General features: G+C 34.7%; 1 protein-coding gene across 8 annotated transcripts in view; it reads left to right on the plus strand.

The window, feature by feature from the left end:
- Positions 1–21,921, plus strand: part of RALYL (RALY RNA binding protein like) — a 231,740-nt gene that overhangs the window by 2,468 nt on the left and 207,351 nt on the right. For 4 of the 8 annotated variants that reach the window (XM_087961955.1, XM_087961957.1, XM_087961961.1 and 1 more), the window contains one exon: positions 17,000–17,040. The exons of the other annotated variants lie outside the window; for them this stretch is intronic. In XM_087961955.1, the coding sequence (XP_087818081.1) occupies positions 17,028–17,040 (13 nt within the window). In that variant the 5' untranslated portion in view covers positions 17,000–17,027. The remainder of the gene's footprint in view (positions 1–16,999; positions 17,041–21,921) is intronic. 8 annotated transcript variants of the gene reach the window in all.

The following is a 21,921-nucleotide window of genomic DNA, read 5'->3' on the forward strand; positions in this document are numbered from 1 at the left end:
AAACTTGAGAAAATATGTGATTCATATATCACTGCCCTAACAAGACTGCTTGGAAAGAAATTATTTGGAGGGTGCAGTTTGAATCCCATTACTTCTAAAACATGAGCACATTTATATAGGAATAAACTCAATTTGTTTTTCTTGGTCCAGTATTGATAAACTGAAAGATAAAATGGAGAATACAAACTTAAGTAAGCAGAAAAAGCCCCATTGACCTGATTAAAATCTTTTTCTGTATAAAGATGTTTGCAGTTGGGCTGTCTGACTGATACATCAATAGAGTAACACATCCTTTACATAATTTAAATGAATACCAAGAGTATTAAGAATATTTGCAAATTATTTTCAAGAAATTGAAGATATTGAAAGGCTCATTGCAGCAATGTATTTATAATAGTTATTGGCTTACTGGCTTTATTAGTCAGTTACACATATTTTCAAATGCTCTGGTTTCTAGAGTGATTTAGTTAAAATTTGAAAAATAGCTATACTGTATCAACAATCATTTATAAAATTCGTTTTAAGATGATCTGCAAAAACAATCGGACTTGTATTCATTTGTTGCCTAGGGTATCATAGGGTATCATAGCTCACTGATCATGCAGGTATCATATCATATCACATATCATATCACATATCATGCAGGTTTCATAGCTCACTGATTTTATAGAATAGTGCCTGATTTTATGCCATATTCTATGTATAAACAGGCACTGAATTGATTGGACAAAGTTTTTGAAATATATGGGTACAAATAAAACTGTGTCAAATCTATCTTTTGAAATAGAAAAACAAAACAAAACCTTGAGAGCTTTTATATTGGTGGAATCCATTGAAGTCCACTGAAATATGAATGTAATGAATGTTCATATGCTTGTATTTTAAAACTTGAGGCAAATGTTGTATTGTTTCAGTTTTGATAAGACATAATTGTTCAGAAGAATCTGGCAGATAAAAGGTACAGCCTGAATTTGACATTTTTATGTAGAAATAAATCAGTTTCCAAGGAGGAGACCTGTTTCTAAGCAACTAAATCATATATAAAGTTAGGTATAGAATTAGCTTGCAAGTGTATTAGAGAATAGAACTTTGATACTCATATATTTTGTCAAAGTACATGTTTTTCCAGTTGAATTTAAACAAAGTTATTGGGAACAGAGTTATATGTGCTAATTAAATAGAATATTTGAAGGCAGAAGAATATTGATAAAATGTTTTAGTTTTCAATATGGAAAATGGGAATTTTGCAAATGTAAATTAATAGCATGTTGTAATTGATGCATAATTCATGTAGCATATTCATGTTAAAAAATGGAACATGAGCTATAATGCCATGAAACTGCTTATTTAAAAAAAACTTACAGTAGTTCAGTATTATCAATAAATATATAGAGTGTGTTTGTTGAAAAGTCAGACTTTCTAGATGGAAATAAATCTGATCAACGATATGCTGTAGAGTATACTTCATTCAATAAGAGCACCGTGCCCTTATTAAATGAAGTATACTGAAATGTGGCATTGCATAAAAAGAAATCTTAGTATTTTTATATTAAATGGTTATTTATGAATATCTATAAGGAAAAGAAGTAATTTAATATAAAACTGGTTTCCAGATTTCAGTGGTAATGTCTTGTCTCCATATATTTTAATCTATATTTTATAGTACTATATATAATATACAATAAAACATAAATACTATAAACATAATCTGTTTACTCATTAAATTGGATCCAGGCCAAAACATATTGGCATGTTATATTGGAATATCAATATCCATTAATGATACTTATTTGAGTAACTGGGTAGTTATAGATGTACTTACAGTAGCATTAAGGTTGAGTAGTAAGTTTGGATTGGACTCCAAAAAAGTGCTTCAAAGCACACAGGGACATAAATGAGATGTGTGTTTGAAATTTTTTAAAACAGGTGTATTTTCCCAAGATCATGTGACTGCTAAAAATGTATCATAGTTTAAAGAATGGCAGACAGATGCTATGCTAATCATTCCCAAAGCAATTTTTCCAAATTATTACATTTACTTTTTAAGTATAATCAAAACTGTTACCTTGGGTCAGAAAAATCATTATTTAATAATGGTGTTTACACATAGAGGCTTTATATGTGTGTGCATGTGCACTTACTAGAGCTATGCAGAAATTTCAGTTTAAAGATGGGATGTGTTTCAGGCTATAAATGGGTGCTATAAATGCATTAACATGTTTATCATGATGAAGGGCAAATGTATAAACTCAGGAAAAGATACATTCCTTTAAAGTTTATTTGTGTGCCAGTGCACCTGTCAAGTCATTTTTGCCTTCAAAATCTACATTTCTATACAATTCTAATATTCACTATGAAGTAGCTATAAAAATGGCAAACTCTGCCCTGGTACCTTATATGGTCGAGCAATTAAGGAATTACCAATTCTAATTCTTCCTGAGGTATGGAAGCCTCTGAGTGAACTTGGGCTAGTCACTCTGTCTTAGCCTTAATCAACCTTGTAACAAGGCAACTAAAAACAAAACACCTGATTAATAACTTCGCTGTAAGAACTAAGGTGTGAACCCTGCAAAGCAAGTTGATACTGCAAGTAGGTGGGACAAATAAAAACGTCAATATACAGGTAGTCCTTGACGTATGACCATAATTGAGCCCCAAATCTCTGTTTTTAAGTGAGACATTTGTTAAGTGAGTTTTGCCCCATTTTACAACCTTTGTTGCCATAATTGTTAAATGAATCACTGCAGTTGGTAAGGTAGTAACACGCTTGTTAAGCGAATCTGGCTTCCCCATTGATTTTGCTTGTCTACAGGTTTGCCATGACTTAGGGCCACAGTAATGGTCATAAGTGTGAACCAGTTCCCAAGCATTTGAATTTTGATTACATGATCATGGGGATGCTACAAAGATTGTAAATGTGAAAAATGAATGTAAGTCATTTTTTTCAGTGCTGTAACTTTGAACAGTCACTAAATGAACTGTTATAAGCCGAGGACTACTTGTGCTACTATATCCAAGTTTGATTACTTACCATAGTAAGTGAAGTTGCCAGAAAAGGTAGAATTTAAAAAATATTCTACAGCTTCAAATATCTGATTTGCAGTGTGTTTAATATAGCAAAATTTAAAAGTATATCATGTTAAGTTTACATACTATAGTCTCTGAATGTCAGATACATATTTTAATTGATACACATTCCATGCAGCAGGAACAGCCCTTTCAGCCTTCAACTCCTCAAAGGCATTGTGTTCTAATCCTGTTTGTGATTCCAGATATTATGCCACCATAAAAGTAGGCAGGAGGTTCATGTGTTGGAAAACAGTGAACGTTAAAATGACATGGATCCTCAAAGGATTTATGGAGCACAGAAAAATGGCTAAGTAACTTAGTTGCAGGGAAGAATATAGAATAGAATAGAATAGAATAGAATAGAACAGAACAGAACAGAACAGAACAGAACAGAACACTTTATTGGCCAAGTGTGATTGGACACACAAGGAATTTGTCTTGGTGTAAATACTCTCAGTATACTTAAAGAAAAGGTACATTCGTTAAGAATCAAGAATCATAACATACAACACTTAATGATAGTCATAGGGTACAATCAACAATTAAATCATACTAGGAAACAGTCAATATAAATTGTAAGGATACAAGCCACAAAGTTGCAGTCCTACAATCACAAGTGGGAGGGCATGGGTGATAAGGAGTGATGAGAAGATTAATAATAATAGTAGTGTACACTTTGTAAATAGTTGAACAGTGTTGAGGGAATTATTTGTTTAGCAGAGTGATGGCTTTCGGGGGAAAAACTGTTCTTGTGTCTAGTTGTTCTGGTGTGCAGTGTTCTATAGCGTCGTTTTGAGGGAAGGAGTTGAAACAGTTTATGTCCGGGATGTGAGGGATCTGTAAATATTTTCACAGCCCTCTTTTTGACTTGTGCAGTATACATGTCCTCAATTGAAGGCAGGTGGGTTGTAATTGTTTTTTCTGCAGTCCTAATTATCCTCTGAAGTATGTGTGCGTCCTGTTGGGTAGACAGGAAATGTCCACAGAAAAGGAATGAAACCAGACATGGCAGTAGTCAACAGAAACATGTGAGGATCAACAGCCCAGTTCTGCTTGACAAGGAAAGGGATTGTATCCAGCTTTTTCAAGAAATGCTTGGGGAGCATTAAAAAGGCAGACAATGTTTGTCCCAAGTTTTTAAAGAGGGTATTATAAATAAAGTCAGGGTACTTAATCTAGTCTCAAAAGCTATTCTAAAACGAAGGAACAATAAAAATTGACTGACAGTCTCTGCCCCCTTTACTTCCCAAGGATAGGGAACTAACAGTAGGTTCTATCAGAGTATGCATTTGAGGAATTATTTTAGTGTTGAATGTGATTGGTTTTGGAAATTACTTGTGTAATGAGGGGAGGGTATGGCCTAAGGAGATCAATGCCCTATATCAAGGCATGCCTAATTATTAGGCAACTTCTTTTCCTCAGACAATATGGGCAAAAAAGGAGATTTAACTGACTCTGAAAAGTCAAAAATTGTAAAATGTTTTTCAGAGAGATGCAGCACGAAATTGCTAAGATATTGGGGTGTGATCACAGAACCATTAAACATTTTATTGCAAAAAGTCAACAGGGTCGCAAAAAATGCATTGAGAAAAAAAGACTCACATTAGCTGCCAAATATTTGAGAAGAATCAAATGTGAAGCTACCAGGAACACATTATCCTCCAGTGATATCATATTTCAGAACTGCAACCTACCTGGAGTGCCTAAAAGTACAAGGTGTTCAGTGCTCAGAGACATGGCCAAGGTAAGGGAGACTGAAACCCAACCACCACTGAACATGACACACAAGTTGAAATAACAAGCCTGGGCCAAGAAATATCTGAAGACAGATTTTTCAAAGATTTTATGGACTGAGTGAGTGACTCTTGACAGATCAGATGGATGGGCCCATGGCTGAATCAGTACAGGGCACAGAGCTCCACTTCAACTCAGATGCCAGCAAGGTGGAAGTGGGGTATTGTTATGGGCTGGTATTATTAAAGATGAGCTAGTTGGACCTTTTGGAGTTGAAGATGGACCCAAAATCAATTTCCAAACCTACTGCCAGTTTTTAGAAGACACTTGCAAGCAGTGGTACAGGAAAAAGTCTGCATCTTTCATGAAGATCATTATTTTTATGCAAGACAATGCTCCCTCACATGCATTGAACTATTCCACTGAGTGGCTAGCCAGTAAAAGGCCTTAAAGAGGAAAGAATAATGACATGGCCCCCTTCCTCACCTGACCTAATAAACCCTATTGAGAACTTGTGGGTCATTCTTAAACGGGAGATTTATGGTGAAGAAAAACAGTACACCTCTGAACAGTGTCTGGGAGGCTGTGGTTCCTGCTGCGCAACAAGTTGATTGTCAACAGATCAAGAAACTGACAGACTCCATGTCAAGAAACTCCATGAATGGAAGGCTTATGACTTATTGAAACGGCTACATAGGTCACTTATATTTTTCTTGAAATTTCAGAAATGTTTATTTGTACATTTTGAGCTGTTTGTTTATTATTCTCACTTTAACAGATGCAAATAAATGAGTGAGATGGGCAAATTTTCATTTTTCATTTAGTTGCATAATAATTCTGCGCATTAATAGTTGCCCAATAATTGTGCAAACATAGATATTCTCCTAAGAAAGCCAAAACCTCACTTTTACTTTCTTAAATATTGAGGTTTGAGGTTTATTAACATTTTGGATTGACAGAGAGCACCAGCTGTTCAATAATAAAATTAATCTTCCAAAATACAGCTTGCCTAATAATTATGCACACAGCATATCTTTTATATATGTCCGTATAAAATTTTGCCTAGAGGAAGTACAATTATATTTCCTACTGATGTTAAAAACATTTCAGAATGTCTAATTAAAAATTAATTTAAGAAATATTGAAAGAATGAAACAGAGTTTTCATTCTCTAAAAGAAGTTACTTTTGTTTCCAGTTTTCAGATGGAAACTACACTTTGCAGAGACATATCTGAAATTTGATATGGGATTAATTTATCTATGAAGCGTTATCATTTTCACAATTGTCTGTGATGTTATAACTCAAGGATTCATTTACCAACAATTAAAATAAATGATCAAACTTATCTTTTAAGGGCTCAACAAATTTTAAATGCTAGGGAAGTATAATTAATTACCTTTATTAATTAACAGGTAACTTGTTTCAACAAATAGAAAATATATCAGAATCTTTGTGTAAATAGGTTCTATTCACTTCTGCAACTCATTCATTTTTCAGTACTTTAAAATTCTGTAGCATTTCTGTGAATGTATGAACACTAGATTTCTTGTATCTTCCTGTACAACGCCCCCCTTTTTGGAAACCCTCCTCAAACACTCCTGTTGGGAAATATTTCATAATAACAAAGAGTACAGAGATTCATTAAGCAGTGGAATATAGAAGTGTTTTTCAATTTGAACTTTGAATAGTTTCTACACAAATAGAAAATTTTTAATTTTTTTATAGTTTGGAATTATTAAAATAGTATGATAGCACTTGTTTTCTTGTAAAATACTATGTTCCCATTCTATTTTTTAAAGAGTAGTTTAGCTCCTGAATACATTAATTAATGTAGAATCCTTTTCACAGAAATTTGAGGCAATGCAAGAAAACATTGGTAATTCAAGCAGACTTCCTTTTAGCAATAGCAAAGGCACTTAGTCTTATATACTGCCCCATAGTCCTTTACAGCACACTCTGAACCGTTTACAACCTTAGCATATTGTCCCCATAGTCTGGTTCTTCATTTTACTGACCTCGGACGGATGGAACGCTGAATCAATCTTAAGCCTGTCAGGATTGAACCATCATTAATATGATTAAAGGTAAAGAAATATTTCCATATGGAAGGATTCAAGTATATATTGAGAGAGATTCAAGTATATATTGAAGAGGGAAAAGTTCTTGTGCCATTATGGGTTCCAGCAAACAAGTCCAAACATTAGAAATGATGGGGATTGAAATAGCACATCCCACCCTTATTTTGTGGAAAATGCATAAATTCAATATTAAAGCTCAAGAACTGTGTGCAGAAGCTCTCAGCTCCAATTCCACATATTTTCAGATAGGGCTGGGGAAGATCTGTATTGTAAATCAGAGAGCTGCTATTGCTCCATATGAACAAGAATCACTTAAATGCACTAGTGTTTTAATTTGGGAAACGATTAGGACTGCTTCAGGATTCCTTTCATTTAAATCCATACAATCTCTAACTTACTTAAAAGTTCATATCAATTAACTTACTCATCGTTTTCACTGGAACTGAAATGTAACCAGCAATATGGATTCAATTCCACAGTGCAACTTGAACTTTATATAAGGTATTTTCTTTCATTGAGTCCTGCCTTTACAATAGAATTAGAAAGTATTATTTATATGTGTATGAATTTTAAATATGTTTTCTTTTATATTATTCTTGATTTATTTAGACACAATAATGTCTGAACTGGATTCCTCCAAAGTCATAAAGAAAATTAAAGATAAAACATGGAAATATTTGCACTTTTTTGTCATTGTCTTCTGTATGTAAATATACCAATTCCTTGATTTGTAATTATAGTTTAGACTTAAGAGTAAAGTAACTTGTACATACTTACCCTCCTCCTTTTAATTTGTGTGTGTAAAAACCAGGTTTTTAAGGCTTAATCCTGAGGGATGATGTTGCATTTGTTTTTGTTTTTGTTTTGCTTGCAGCCATGGCTGCTTTTCTGGTTAATCTCAGATCTTTGGACATGGAAGTCCATATATCTTTTTCTCTATGGGGAAAAAAACAGCAAGAGAGAACAGATAAAATGGCACAGGAGAATTAATTATCTATCTCTTGTCTCTTGCCAGCTCCTGTAGCATTTGTTACTTATTCCAGTGGCCCCCAACTTTTTGGGCATCAGGGCCCAGTTTCCTGGAAAGGGTTTTTTCTGGGACCAGAGGAAGCATGGTTTTGTGTGCTGCCTGCATCCCACGGATGGGGCTTCGCTTGTTTGCATGGCCCTATTTCTTGCATACCATAGACCAGTGCTGGTCCATGGACCCTTGATTTATTCCAACTATTTTTTCTTTAAAACAAAAAGCACAGAAATGAAGTTACATGTAACTTCATGTAATTTGAATGTGGTACTTGTTATTTGTAGCCTTGCATGCAATAATTTTAACAGATTAAGAAAAATGGCTAATGCTTTTTTCAAAAAAGTTTGATATTGTGCATTGAACTAGACAAGCTACTCAGTGGTGGATTTCCAAATTTTTTCCTACTGGTTTGGAGAGCATGCTTTGTATTGCGTGCGAAGGGCTCAAAGACCGCCCTCTGTATCAATGCTGGTGAGCTGTGCTATTTTTCAGCTCAGCTGAGGCGCGGCAATCTGCTCTGCCGCATGAATCAGCCAAGCTACAAAGCAAGGGAATATAGGAGAGATAAGAGTGGGTGTGGGTGGGCGGGGCCAGCCAGAGATGGTATTGTGATCTATACAAGGACACCATAGAATCAGTGTCTCCAAGCAATTTTTTCCTCTTAGTGAAGTTATTCTCATCTTTTGAGACTCATTTAAATGAGAGTGAACTATTGAGCAATATAATTAGATAGGAATCTGTATTTTTACATCGCTTACACATTCCGTTTGAAATTTATCTAGCTGCTTTTTCAGAATAGCTGATCATTAGCCATAATACTGAATAAGTTTAAAAATAAAATACAGGCACTGCATACTTGAAACCAGTCGTGTTTGAATAGAAAGGATTTATAAATATAAATAATAAAATAATGTATTGTCATAATATATTCAATATATATATATACACACATAAAACAGGAAAATGTTCAGAAAGGATTTTTGTTATTCTAACAATGCAATTCTTTTTGGTTTATAGTGCCAGCAAATTTCATACTCATTTGTAGTGATTTTATCTAATCGAGTAATGAAATGTCTACAAGAAAAGCTCAGAGAACATCAAGAACCCAAAAGTTAAACCCAAATTACCTTTACTGTCTGCTATTGGAGTGCAATTCTGCTTTTATCTGCAATAAAATAATGTCCCTTTTATGAAATAGAGTTGGCTCCTATGTTAGTTTGCTAAGAATAAACCTAAATATGAAATATCATACAATGAAACTATGTACTAAGGAAAATATATCTTTTTTTTTCTTTAATGAAATATAAGCAATAAAATCTTTACTACATTATTTTCCAACTCTGGTTTTTTGGTTTATTAAAGCTTAATATTTTGGTAAAAGTAACAGCAAAGATAGTTCTGGTTTCAAGTGACCTTAATGCATTTATGGTAGCCTGTTCTACAACTAACATTGCTTTCTCTGTTAAATTTATATAAAACTATATAGTCCCTATTACCACATAAATGCAAAAGATATAATAAAAAAGCAGCTTAACATGAATTCAAAGTAGCTCTGCCAAATGAAATGTGAACATTATTTGTTGGTCTATTAATCTTATCTCTTGCTTTCAGGTGCAAACTGTTAGCCTGTAATGCACATAATAATGCATCACTTGGTTAGTTGAATATGAAGATACCCTCCTAAGATAGCACTCTTTATTATATAAAGTGTCTTGTCATGTACATAGAATTATGTTATTATTTTGTAATCAAACCACCTAGAGTCAGTTTACACTCAGATAGTGCCTAAATTGAATTAATTAATTAATCACTAGCTTCAGAGGTGGTATTCAGCAGATTCGGACTGGTTCTGGCATACCGGTAGTGGAAATTTTGACTGATTCTGAGAACCAGCAATTTTCTATAGATACCCTTATTAGTTTAAGGGACATACCTGAATTTTCCATGTATTTAACAACCTGTTGACCAAAGATTGTTCTATCTAAAATAAACTTAAATCAGTGCTCATAATCTGAGTCTAATTGATTATAAAGGGGTTTTCCTGGTGTGATTTCTGTCTGGCCTACCCACTGCCAAAGAAATAAGCAATTGGTTACATTGTTTTTCTACTTATATTGAGAATTAGAATATCCCTCTCACCTTTCTGAAAACAAAGTTACCAGACATGTAATTATGATTTGAAAAGGAAAAATATGGAGTCTTGAGATTAAATGTTTGGATGATGTAGTGTTAGCCATTAAATGATATACCTTAGTTCTGCACCTGTGTGTATGACAGTTGGTGATTGGACCATATGAGGGACTGATGGGTGCCTTGAGATCAATACAGTAAAGCAGCTTTGGTTACTGAGCCGAAGTCAAATGTTCTATCATCACACCAAAATAATTGTAAGGTGTTTATGACACCTATATACTTGCTTATTTTCTCATTTTTATACAAGGTAAAGATAAAGATTCCAATTAAGTCAATGTGTTTGTTTTCAGAATGCTAGTGGAGAATGAAGGCAAGATTTTGCCATGGAGCTTAAAGAACCATCCTATAAGTATAATTCAAGATAAAGTTTCTCACACATTTATATAACTAATCCGATAAGTTTACTTAATAAAGTGTATGTTTTGCTTTATTTTAAACTATAACTGATCATGTGTGACTCATTCTGCTGGATTCTTTAATAAATTCATATACTTTGAGAATACAGCAAGGCAAATAACATTGGTACATGCTATTTGGTATAACATTTACGATGTATTCTTAGCTCAGGTTTCCTTTTAACTATGGATACTGGAAATTGCAGATAATTGTCGGCCATATTAGAGCCAGAAGCTTCCATACTGCCACATTCCTGTGCCTGGGAAAGTAGGAGGGGGGATTTTTAGAATGTTGGTAGTTAGACATAATAGCATTTTTCTTTTCGGTCATGTTATTCCTGCACCTGGAGGAGGAGTGGTTGGAGGAATGTCTCAAGTTGGGACAGTTGGTGATTGGACCATATGAAGGACTGATGGGTGCAGGGTTGGGTTTTGACTTTTGAATTACTAAGGGAAAACCCAGAACTCTCAGAATTGGGTTTTCCCAGATATGCCAGTAAACCTACTCTAATAAAAGGAAGCTTTGAGAAAATGCCTGTCTCGGAGTTTTTAATTGGAGTTAGGTTTTTCTGGAACCCTGACAATAATAACATCACAAATTTATTATATTAATAAAACTATCATTTTTTGTTAATATTATTTTTGTATTGCAAACTTTGTTGCAATCCTTAGGCTGTGTACAACATAAACACAAGCTGGGAAGGGGTATCTCAGGCTACTAATCTGATGCAAATGATTTAATAAATGTGATGAGCAAGAATTTAAATTTTGAAAAGTAATGAATTTATGTTCAATGATTATATACATAGCACTCTGAGATAGGTGATGTCTAGTTATAACTTGCAACATTTTGTAATGATTTAACAAGATGTACTATAGTTTGAAAATAATTTTATGTATTAGGGAAGTTAAATACATTTTTAAGCCAAAAGAAATTGGGAGGAGGGTTGTCGTTACATATAAGGTTGCCAGATTTTTCAATTGACAAAGCTACTGTTTAAGCTGGCTCATGCTGACCAAAGTGCTTTCAGCAGGGATCATAATGAGTACCAGTAATATATAGTACAATCTAATGTGTCTAATAGAATCCACTGAATAGACTGAATTACATCTGAATAAAAACACTGTCCTGTTCAGATCCTGAACGAAAACGTGATCATCACGCTGTAATAACCATATTGAAAGAGCATGTATTAACAGACTAGAAAGTATGACTGAGATTTTATAGCGCAAAGCACAGTTAATTGTTGCAAAGCTACAAGCTGATTAACTGCAGTGAATGCATATTTTATTATGTATTTATTATGCAATGCTAGCCACTCCTGGAGAACTGAATTCAACTCTTTTCACAGTTTTTTTTCACTGTTAAGAAATATCCAATATTATCCAGTTGAGAAATAGGAGCGCCAAATAGGAGAGACTGAATAAATCCATCATAATACTGTTTGGTCACGATTAAATCAACATTGTAAAAATGTCTTTTTTTTTTTTTTTTTACTGAGGAATCTATATGTATAAAAGTGAAATACCACTCGAATTTCCGGTTTGCTAGCCTTCGGCAGCGGTAGGATTTTGCACCGCGAGTCCTGCTGCGTCGCCACCAAGGTTCCCCCGATCCATTTGGATCTGGGGGATATAGCTGCCCCGTAGAGGCAGCTGAAGACAGGGGGGATCTGGCAAGGGGTTTGGGGGTGCCGCAAACCCCCTCCCCAGCGGCTAAACTCCCTTTTCCCGAGGCGGAGGAACGGCGGTCAGTAATGGCCACCACGAAGAAAGCTGCAGCCGGGTAAGCAAGTGCAGGAGGGAGAAAGCTGGAGAAAGTGAAAGGTGCTTTTAACCGGGACAAGACGGGAGAAAGTGATTTGGAACCTTGAAAGCTGTTAAGGATATATTGTTTCTTGTGAGAGCCACAAGCTGCGAATACCCTAAAGGGGAAAGTTTTTTTTCCTTTGTTCTACTCTCCTTCCTAAGTGACAGCGGGGGGAAAAAAATCTTTTTGGCTGTGAGTGGGAAGGGAGAGTGAAAAAAAAATCAGAGCAAAATTTGAAAATGAGAAGATTGCCTAGAATTGCAAAGAGTTTAAAAACTTCCAAAAAATATATTTGAAAAGGATTTGTGATTACTTTAACCTCAGAAAGAAAAAGTGAAGAAGAAGAAGAAGAAGGTATTTAAAAGAAACAGTCTGTTTGGATTGTTTGGTGATTTTGGAACCTTTGGAAATTATTTCTGATTAAATCATCTGGGTGGTTGTTTGGAAAAACTTTTTCTCTACACAATGGCATCACCTGTGGATGGATTGGAACTTATATATCAAAAATATGAAAGAGAAAAACAAGGAGGGGAAGATGGACTTGGCACTATTTTTCAATACTTAGAAATGGCGGTTTATATTTATGCGAAGCAGAATGAGGATGATGGGGACAAAGAAGAAGAAGAAGCCATCTTTGATGAAAAAAGGACTTTGATTGGAGACGGGAAAAAGCAAGAGAAAAAGGAAAAGAGGTCTTTAAGATCTGAAAAAACAGCCCAAAAAGAGAAGAATAAGGTGAAAAAGGGACATTATTCTAAGAAACAACAGAAAGGGGGAAAGCAGAATAAAAGGGAGGTGGAGAGACAAGGGATTAAAGAGGACAAGGAGAAGAAGAAGCAAGGGAGAAAGGAAGGGATGAGAAGCTCTAATGGTGGGGAGCAAGATATTAAGAAGCAAAAGTTTTTCAGAGATAATGGATAGATCTTATTGTTAATGGGATTCTAGAAAGGTACATAAGATTGCATTTTTATATCTGTATTTAGAAGTAATTATAGAAAATTAGAAATAATATGTAGCTTAAAATGTGATAAAATATCTAACATAAATAAGTGAAATTTTTGTTAAGAAAAAGAGAGTACTGTAATGAAATATGATTCAAGATTGTGATATGGGGGGTAATAATCGTGGAGAGCATAAGTGTTCCCACAAAGGCATGATATTCAATTGAAATGGATAAAATGTTTAAGATATACATGATTGTTAAAATTAATGATTAGAACATGGTATACTAGCAAAAAATTTTGTGAAATGAGATTTGAAGTAGAAGAAGGAGAAACATTTCAACGAAATATTGAGCTATAATATGTGATGTGGGGGGGGGATAATTATGAAAAATAGGGCTCTCATAAAAGTATGTGATTTAATTGAAAAGTAATGAGTTAAACGTCTAAGATATGAATGAATATCAATACTAATGAATAGATTTGTATTATTTTTGATTATATAGTATAATTTTAGAATGTACCAGACAGAATCCCAATGTATGTTATGTATTTTATATTAAGTACTATAAATATAAGGGAAAAAGATAAAGGCATCATACTCCATATAGTGTACAGGAGAAGTATTTCTTCTTTTTTTTTTTAAAGAAAAATAAATAAATGATTGGCTGGAATAGAACAGACAAAGAATAATAAATATTAGGATATGAATTGAGAGGAGGAAAAAAAATTGAGAAAATTTAAAGGAGAGGAGAAGTTATATAGAAAATTGAAAATGTTAATAAGATATGAAATGGTATGTAAAATGAATATGAAACTGAACTTGTGTCTGTACCAAGAGTTTTAACCCGGGACCAAGCAACTTTCAGAAAAGAGATTTTTTATGTTTTTATGTTTTGTGTTTTTGTGTATTTATGTATTGTTTGTCTTGAAAATAAAACTTTTTTTTTTAAAGTGAAATACCACTCAAGCATCATCACAAAATCTCCAGAACCATAAAGCCTACAAACTTGAAATTTGGCATGTATGTTCCTTTTGGTTTCTAGGTGCTCACTAAGAAAGGATTTTTGAAATGATTGTCAGAGCATTAGTATTTTGTATATTATTATTAACATGCTCTGATGCTAAAGAGTTCTACTCTCCCTCCTCACCTGAAAAGAAATCTGGAAAACACAAGTAGAGGAGAGGAGTTTCAGTTTCAGTTTTAGTTTCACAGCACCAAGCAGCTTTAGTACAGAAAGTTGACCTAAGCCATGCCCAGGCTTCTTGCTGTCTCCTTGCTCTCACAGCAAATACTGTTTCAGTTTCCAAACAGTCCTCAACTCTCACACACTGACAGGACACTAGCCCAATAAATACCAATGGATGTTGGTAGGCAGAGGCAGAATCCCCCCACCACCCTTATTTTCTTCCCAAAAAACTAAGCCTGACCACATAGTTTTGTAGCGAAGCATGGTTATTGAGCTAGTCTGTGATATAGTTTTGAAATTAAAATATAGTTGTGATTTTAAGATGGAAATTATAACAATATTAAAAGTTGAGAATTCCCCAGGATTGGAAAAAATAATTTAAATTGTAATTAGTGATTGCCAGATTGTTTATAAACAAATAAATCTATCTCATTACAAAAACTTAGTTCACCCTTACCAATTGGCTAGCAGCAGAAGCTTCACAGATTCAGTATGGTTAAATAAGCTGCATTATTACACAGGAAAAGAAGTCATATTTATGCATGGGAGAAGTGAATTAACTACCTACTGGACCTGATCCATTCCAACCGCTTGGATATACTTTTGGATGTGTGTTTGTGTAATATGTTTTTGGACTGAATGTTGTTTCCTTGTGGGCTCTGATCCTCAAAATTTTCTAGGCTTCTTTCTCTATGACAGCAAAGGTCTTTAAAAAGGTTTATAAGTACTTTTCGTGTAACCAAAAGCAAACAGATCGATACCAGAATTGGTTGTTACCAGAAGAAGGAACCAGTAGAAGGATCACAAACAATCCTTTTTTGGGTGCTTCAGTGGCATGTTTCTTTTGGAGTGAATAAATGTATCTTTGCAAAATGTCAACTGAAATAGATAAAAAGTAGGGTATAATTCCATATGCAAACCCAAAATCAATGCTGAAAATTAATACAATATATGTGCAGTACTTAGTTACATTTTTTCTTAAATTATTGTGATGACAGACAGATATCCTTAGAGGCAGTCATTCTGTTTTCATGAATGAATGTATGCAAAATTACACCTTCTATTGGTCTTGCTGGGATGTTCACTAATATAATGAAATAAAATATAACTTCAATTATGGACTGATCTATAAAGCTGGGCATGGTGAATTTAATTTAAACTAAATCTTTTGGGTGTTGGAAAATAAAAGATCTTAAGTAAAAACTTGTGCATAAAGTACACTGTGGAAAGGAGTGCTAAAATGGTTCCTGTTAATCCATTCACTGAAAAATAAAGAAAATTGGGTAATAAAGTTCATAGCTTTCCTATACATTAATTAATGCTTAAATATGAGTAATAAGATGAACAAATTAAAGATCAGCTTAATTCTTGGTAACTAGTTGGATGCAGCTTTCCCCATTAACCAACTTACAGCTTTTGTGTTTGCTTTTACTCTTCCGTTTATTTTTTATTTTTTTATTTTATTTATTTATTTTGATTTGTCAATCGCTTACAATATAATAGATATAAGTATGACAGACATGATATTCTTCCGATTAAAATCGGAATTCTGATTTTTTGGGGAATCGCCTGGGCGGTGCGAGCGGAGCCCGGGCGGTGCGAGCGGCAGGCGGTGCGAGCGGAGCCGGGCGGGCGGGCGGTGCGAGCGGCGGGTGGTGCGAGCGGAGCCCGGGCGGAGCCCGGGCGGGCGGGTGGTGCGAGCACGGTGCGGAGCGAGGCGGGCGGGTGGTGCGAGCGGAGGCCGCTGAGCGGCAGGAAAAGGGAGCTGGGCAGCGATTTCTTGGCGCGCGGTGGGGGGTCTCTTTTGGCCGGCCCCGATTTTTTTTTCAGAGGGGAATATCATGCCTGGTATGAATACATGAAATGGGTACATATAAGAAAAATAAAAGAAACAATAGGGACGGTAGGCACGTTGGTGCGCTTATGCACAGACCTCTTAGGAAAGGGGTGAGGTCAATAGTAGACAGTCTAAGGTTAAAGTTTTTGGGGTTTGGGGAAAAAAACCACAGAGTCAGGTAGAGTATTCCAGGCATTGACCACTCTGTTGCTGAAGTCGTATTTCCTGCAATCAAGTTTGGTGAGGTTAACCTTGAGTTTGTATCTTCCATTGGCTATCTTCTTCTGAAATTAAAAGACAATATAGCTGAGGATTGGACTGTGGGGTCCTTAGTACTCTCTAAGCTTGGTCATTTTCTTGCAGACATTTCATTACCAAATTAAGTAACACTGATAGTTACCTAGTCTGTTAATGAAATGTCTCAAAAAAAAAAAAAAAAAAGCTCAGAGAGCACTAAGGACTGCACATTAAACTCTTAATATGAAAACACAGATGTGATACAATAGGGGTAGAAAAAAGGTAGGATGAATGAGGTATGGATTCCCTTTCATTTATGTCTTGAAGCAAAACACCAACAGTTTTGTCTTAATGTGGATTCCCCCACTGAGTAACTTGGTCTAAATGGGCCTGTACAACTCTATGGCCCTGAGAGAGTAGATTGATAGAATCTACTAACAATTTTACCACTGAATTTTGTGCTATACAAATACCTTTTTTATTGTTGCAGAAATTCAACTAACATTTTTGAAGATATAATGATCTATTCAGGTAAGGCAAATACTTCATGCAAAAAAGCATATTTACTTGTAAAGAAAGGTTTCACTTTACTGTAAAATAAAATGAATACTAGTTTTGGATGACGAATTAATAAATATTAGGTTGATCAAAGCAATTAAAAATAATGGGTATATCCATACATACAGAGAAATACATACAGCTACACATACAGAAGTATATGCATATTCTATTATAACACTTTGATCTACACTTTTGTAAGAAGAGTTAAAAAATAACCACATAAACAGAAATTTACAGAGATTGCAACAGGCTTAATGCAGTATTTGAAATGTTATAATCTAAGTTCAGTTTTTTCAAACATTTCACTTGTGTACTCTAACAGAAATAAAGTTCAAGTTATCTCTTTAATATTATTCAAGGGAAATCCTCATTAAAATTAATGCTAGTTTTGACTTTGTCAAAGGGCAGAATTTTAATAAGAAGTAATGAATATACTACATTTAGATGAATTAAGGCGGTTGCTAGAATTTTAATCATTTTTATTTGCATTAAATAACTACTTTGCATTATTTAAAAAATACTTGTAAACCTATATACAATTGCTATAATCTTTTGTCAGTTATTAAATCAAACTGATTTTTCAGGATGAAAAAGGTAACATTAGTGAAATTTGGGGGATACCATATATTCAATTTAAGTCTATATGCTACAAATGTTTATGAGCATTTCACTTGAAAGTTCACCCCCCCCTCCATTTCAGGGATGGGGTTGGATGGTAATAGGATTTGTTTCCTATTACAAATATACAAAATGGAAAGCTGGTGTTCATTACAAGGTAGAGTTTACATTTTATATATTAACAGATTAGAATAAAATTAGAGATTTCAAATAATTAAATAATTTAAACAGCTTTCTCCTCCCCTCCCTCTTTCTTTCTCACTCATTAGAGACCTTTTAAATCCACTTATTCATCTTCATACTAATCCAGAAATACTCCCAATATCTGCAGTTAATACCAGCAAGCGCATTGGTCAAGCTTGCAATATTTTAAATTATGCTCTCATCATGGCAATCTTTAATTTAACGGAGAAAATAATATTTTACATGAATTCCAATAGTTCTAAATATTGCTGATGACCTGTTATTTTTGCTTTTGTTTTCATAATACAGCTTCTATTTTCAGTATTTTAAATCCAGTGGGTTTTTTTTTTAATTGGAAAAGGGTAGTGTTATGTCCCCACACACATTGAAAGCAGGCTCATAGTAACACCAAAGATTTGCAAATTAAAATAATTTTAATTTAAAATAATTAAAATTGAGTTGTCATTTTTTTCTGTCTAATTGCTATACATTATTTCTTCATGTTATATTTGAAAATTTTATTTGAAACAAGTTTAAGTTCAAGATTATTATATATGATAGTAAAAAAGACAAATACTATTGCATTCATTGAAACTAATTTAGTAAAACTAATCCCAGGATATTTCTGTCACGCACGTGTACAGCTACATATACATACATGCATAGAGAGTTCTTTACTTTTTTTATTCTCCAGTATGCTTTGCTTCAAGCACTGAACTTCATTCATTTCTAGAAAAGTTCTATATGTACTTCTTCATTCACATGATTCCCATTTCTGCTTCATTAAAGTTATTAATATGGTAACTGAGGTGAAATTTCTTTTGATGTTAACATCTTAGTTTTCATCTTAAATTCACACCTATGACAATTAAAAAGTATGACATTGGTTTTTTACTTTGTGATAAAAACTTTAACGTTTAACTATTCACGTTTTCTGATGGCATATGCAATAAGTAGGATTTGGAATTCGTTAAATACTTTATCTTTGTTTCAGCTATTAATCTGAGCAATTCTTTTTCGGTTTGTATGTTGGAAACCAATAGAAATTATCCTTTAATTCTCTGAGGAGTTCAGCTGCTATCTCGGTACAGGTAGTCCTCAAATTATGTCCATTTGTTCAACAACTGTTCAAATTTATGGTAGCACTGAATAAAAGGACTTATGACCAGGTTGCAGTGTCCCTGCAGTCATCTGCTCAGAATTTGGGCACAGGGCAGCCGGTCTGCACCTACAAGCACAAAAATGCTTCACCTGCTTTCATCCACTTGTCTCCTCTTAATTTTGCCCTTGAGGTCCTGCCCTTTGTGACCTTCACCATCCACTTGGTCCCAGTGCTAACCAAACATGCCTCATTGGCCCTTGGTGAGGCAGTTGCTGGATGCACAAGGCTTTCTTTTCCAGTTCATGCATGAGTTTAGCTAGGGTGGCAGAATGCAGGGCACTAAGAACAGCTGGGCTGGAAAGGCCAACAAAGTTTCCTGGGCAATGGTTTTGCAGTGCATTTCTGGAGCTTCCTGTGGCGACTGGGACTTTCTGGAGTCTTTCTTTGCGCTATGGTACTTGGCTGGACTGGGCTTAGGCTGGGCTTTGTATTCTGAAGGGTTTGATGCTGTTCTGTGGCTCAAGGTGAGCCGTGTGCAGATCTGTACATTAGGGAAACAAAACAACCACTTCATAAACACATGGCACAACATAGAAAAACAAACCCATCAGGACAAGATTCAGAAGTCCATCTGCCACTTGTTAGGAGAGCAAACTCCAGATTTTGGATAGAGAGGACCACTGGTTTGAAAGAGTGGTAAGAGGCCATCTATGTCAAAATTGTACAGAGGGAGAAAAAAATAACACAGTCCTTTCAACAGTTCCAAGAAGGTTCCACACCCATTTGCGCTACTTAGGTGACCCTGACAGCACACATAAACTCCCCAAGTTTCCTCAGTGACTCCCTAAAAGAATGCAAATGATCACCTGTCTGCAAGACGTATAAATCTTTCCATTCCTATCATCCAGCCAGAGCTGAAGAAGCTTCTTGGATGACAAAGGAAATGTCTTCAAAGAAAAATAAGAAAGTCCAGTTGCCTCGTGAAAAAGCACCTTTAGGAATCCCAATTATGGTTAAAGACTATACAGACTGTAAAAACATCCCCAAACTACAAAAAGGGGAAAAAAAGGCAAACCCATTATATTGATTTCTCATTCAATTTCACATTGGACAATAGCAGTTGCTTGTACTTTCACAGTCTGATTATTTTTAAATTATATACTTTTCTGATTTGGACAAAGACTAAGGATATAAATATGTATAATTCTAAAAATACTACAAAGGATGTGACCAGAGATTAAATATAATAGGTTGATCCAAAAAAAAAGCTATTTTCATCTTGTTGTGCTGCATTTATCATATCTTTGCAATACATTATTTGGCTCTTATAAGCAACAAAGATGAGAGATAAAAAATTCTAAGAAATTATATTAAATTGGTAGTATCTTATTAAACATTCTTACATTAGCAAAATTTATCCAATATAGAACCAGATTACGCAATCACATGCAGTCAGATATATTTATTTAAAAGAAATAAAGGTGTTTGTTTACTCAGCCAATTAGACAGCTTACCATAAAAATGTAGATTCAATCCTTACCATTTTTTGTCTTTGGAATATGATAATTTTTGTGACTTTTTCTTCACAAAACATAAGAAATACAAATATATTCTTAATACAGCTTTATGCAGTTTTTTTTCTTGGTTTGTTTTTTTAGAAAATGAAGTTACTAGAGCACCAAAAGAGATTCAATTTGAAATGATTATACTGCTTTATGTTGTAAAACATGGATTTCAGTTGCCCAGACTGACAAATTCTGGGAATTGAAGTCCATACACCTTAAAAGTTGCAAAGTTTGAAAAACACTGATTTATAGCAGAGGTGCTTAGATTTGGCCTGTGGGGTCACCCTGGAAACCTCAAAAGACCGGCTCGCCGTACCTTGGCAGAGGGCTGCACACAGCTCCCCAGGGTCTGTTTTTGGCCACAATGGCCTCCTGCAGCCCTTTGCCAATGAAAACAGAACTCTATTTTCGCTGGCAGAGGGCTGTAGGAGGATCCCCCCAGCCCCACCTGGGCCATCACAGGTGCTCCTGACATGAGTGATGTTAAACTGGCCACGCTCCCTACCTCCCAAGGTCAACACAACCTTGATGCTGACCCCCCAAATTCAAACAACCTGATGCAGTCCTCAATGAAATGGAGTTGGACAACCCTGATTTATAGGTTATAGTTAAGATTCAAACACTCACTGTTGAGTGTATGGATTTCTTTAATAGAGATTAAATGGTCACAATGCATATAAATCTATGATGTCATTATGATTAAAATATGTTTGTTCCACTTTTATCTATAGGAGAAAAACGCATTTGTGATGCTTGTTAAATGAGCTTATTTTGTTCTTCCTCTTCCAGACAAGTAGTTGATCCAAGGACTGCAAAAAGAAATGTCAATGAAAATAAGAATACAGAATAAACTATGCTTCACTATAATTCATTATAACATAACTTCTCTATAATTATCTTCTCTCATTTTGGTCCTGTTCTGAATCTTCTTTGCATCTAATAACAGAGGAAGAAAATGCCTATTGGTGCTACTTCTGATAATGTTAAAAAAATTCCTCACAGTTTTCCAGTTTGACCCAAGTTTGCCTACAAGAAATGACAGTTCCTTTTAAAAATAAAGCAATATATCAGCTGTGAAAGCACAACCTTTATGATAAATGCAGCATCAAGTTTGACTATCCTTAGAAAGAAGGTCTTCTAAGAGAATAATTATCCGAAAAGGTGGCAGTGGGAAAAAGTTAAAGCAGGGAATCATCATTATTAGTTTCCCCAGGTCTGGCTTTTCTTAAAGAGTTCAAGGTTTCCCTTCATTTTATCTTCACACAACACTACTTTTCAAGGACATGCTGTAACAACCATCACCTGCATTAATCCCTTTGGATCTCTTTGGTGTATGACTTTTCACTGTCTATCACAACAATTTCCTTTGAATCTGAGGCTTTA

This window comes from Notechis scutatus, chromosome 3 (genome assembly GCF_049901735.1).
Source record: "Notechis scutatus isolate UNSWTSFEM ecotype Mainland chromosome 3, rNotScu1.2, whole genome shotgun sequence".
In the NCBI taxonomy this organism is placed as follows: Eukaryota; Metazoa; Chordata; class Lepidosauria; order Squamata; family Elapidae; genus Notechis; species Notechis scutatus.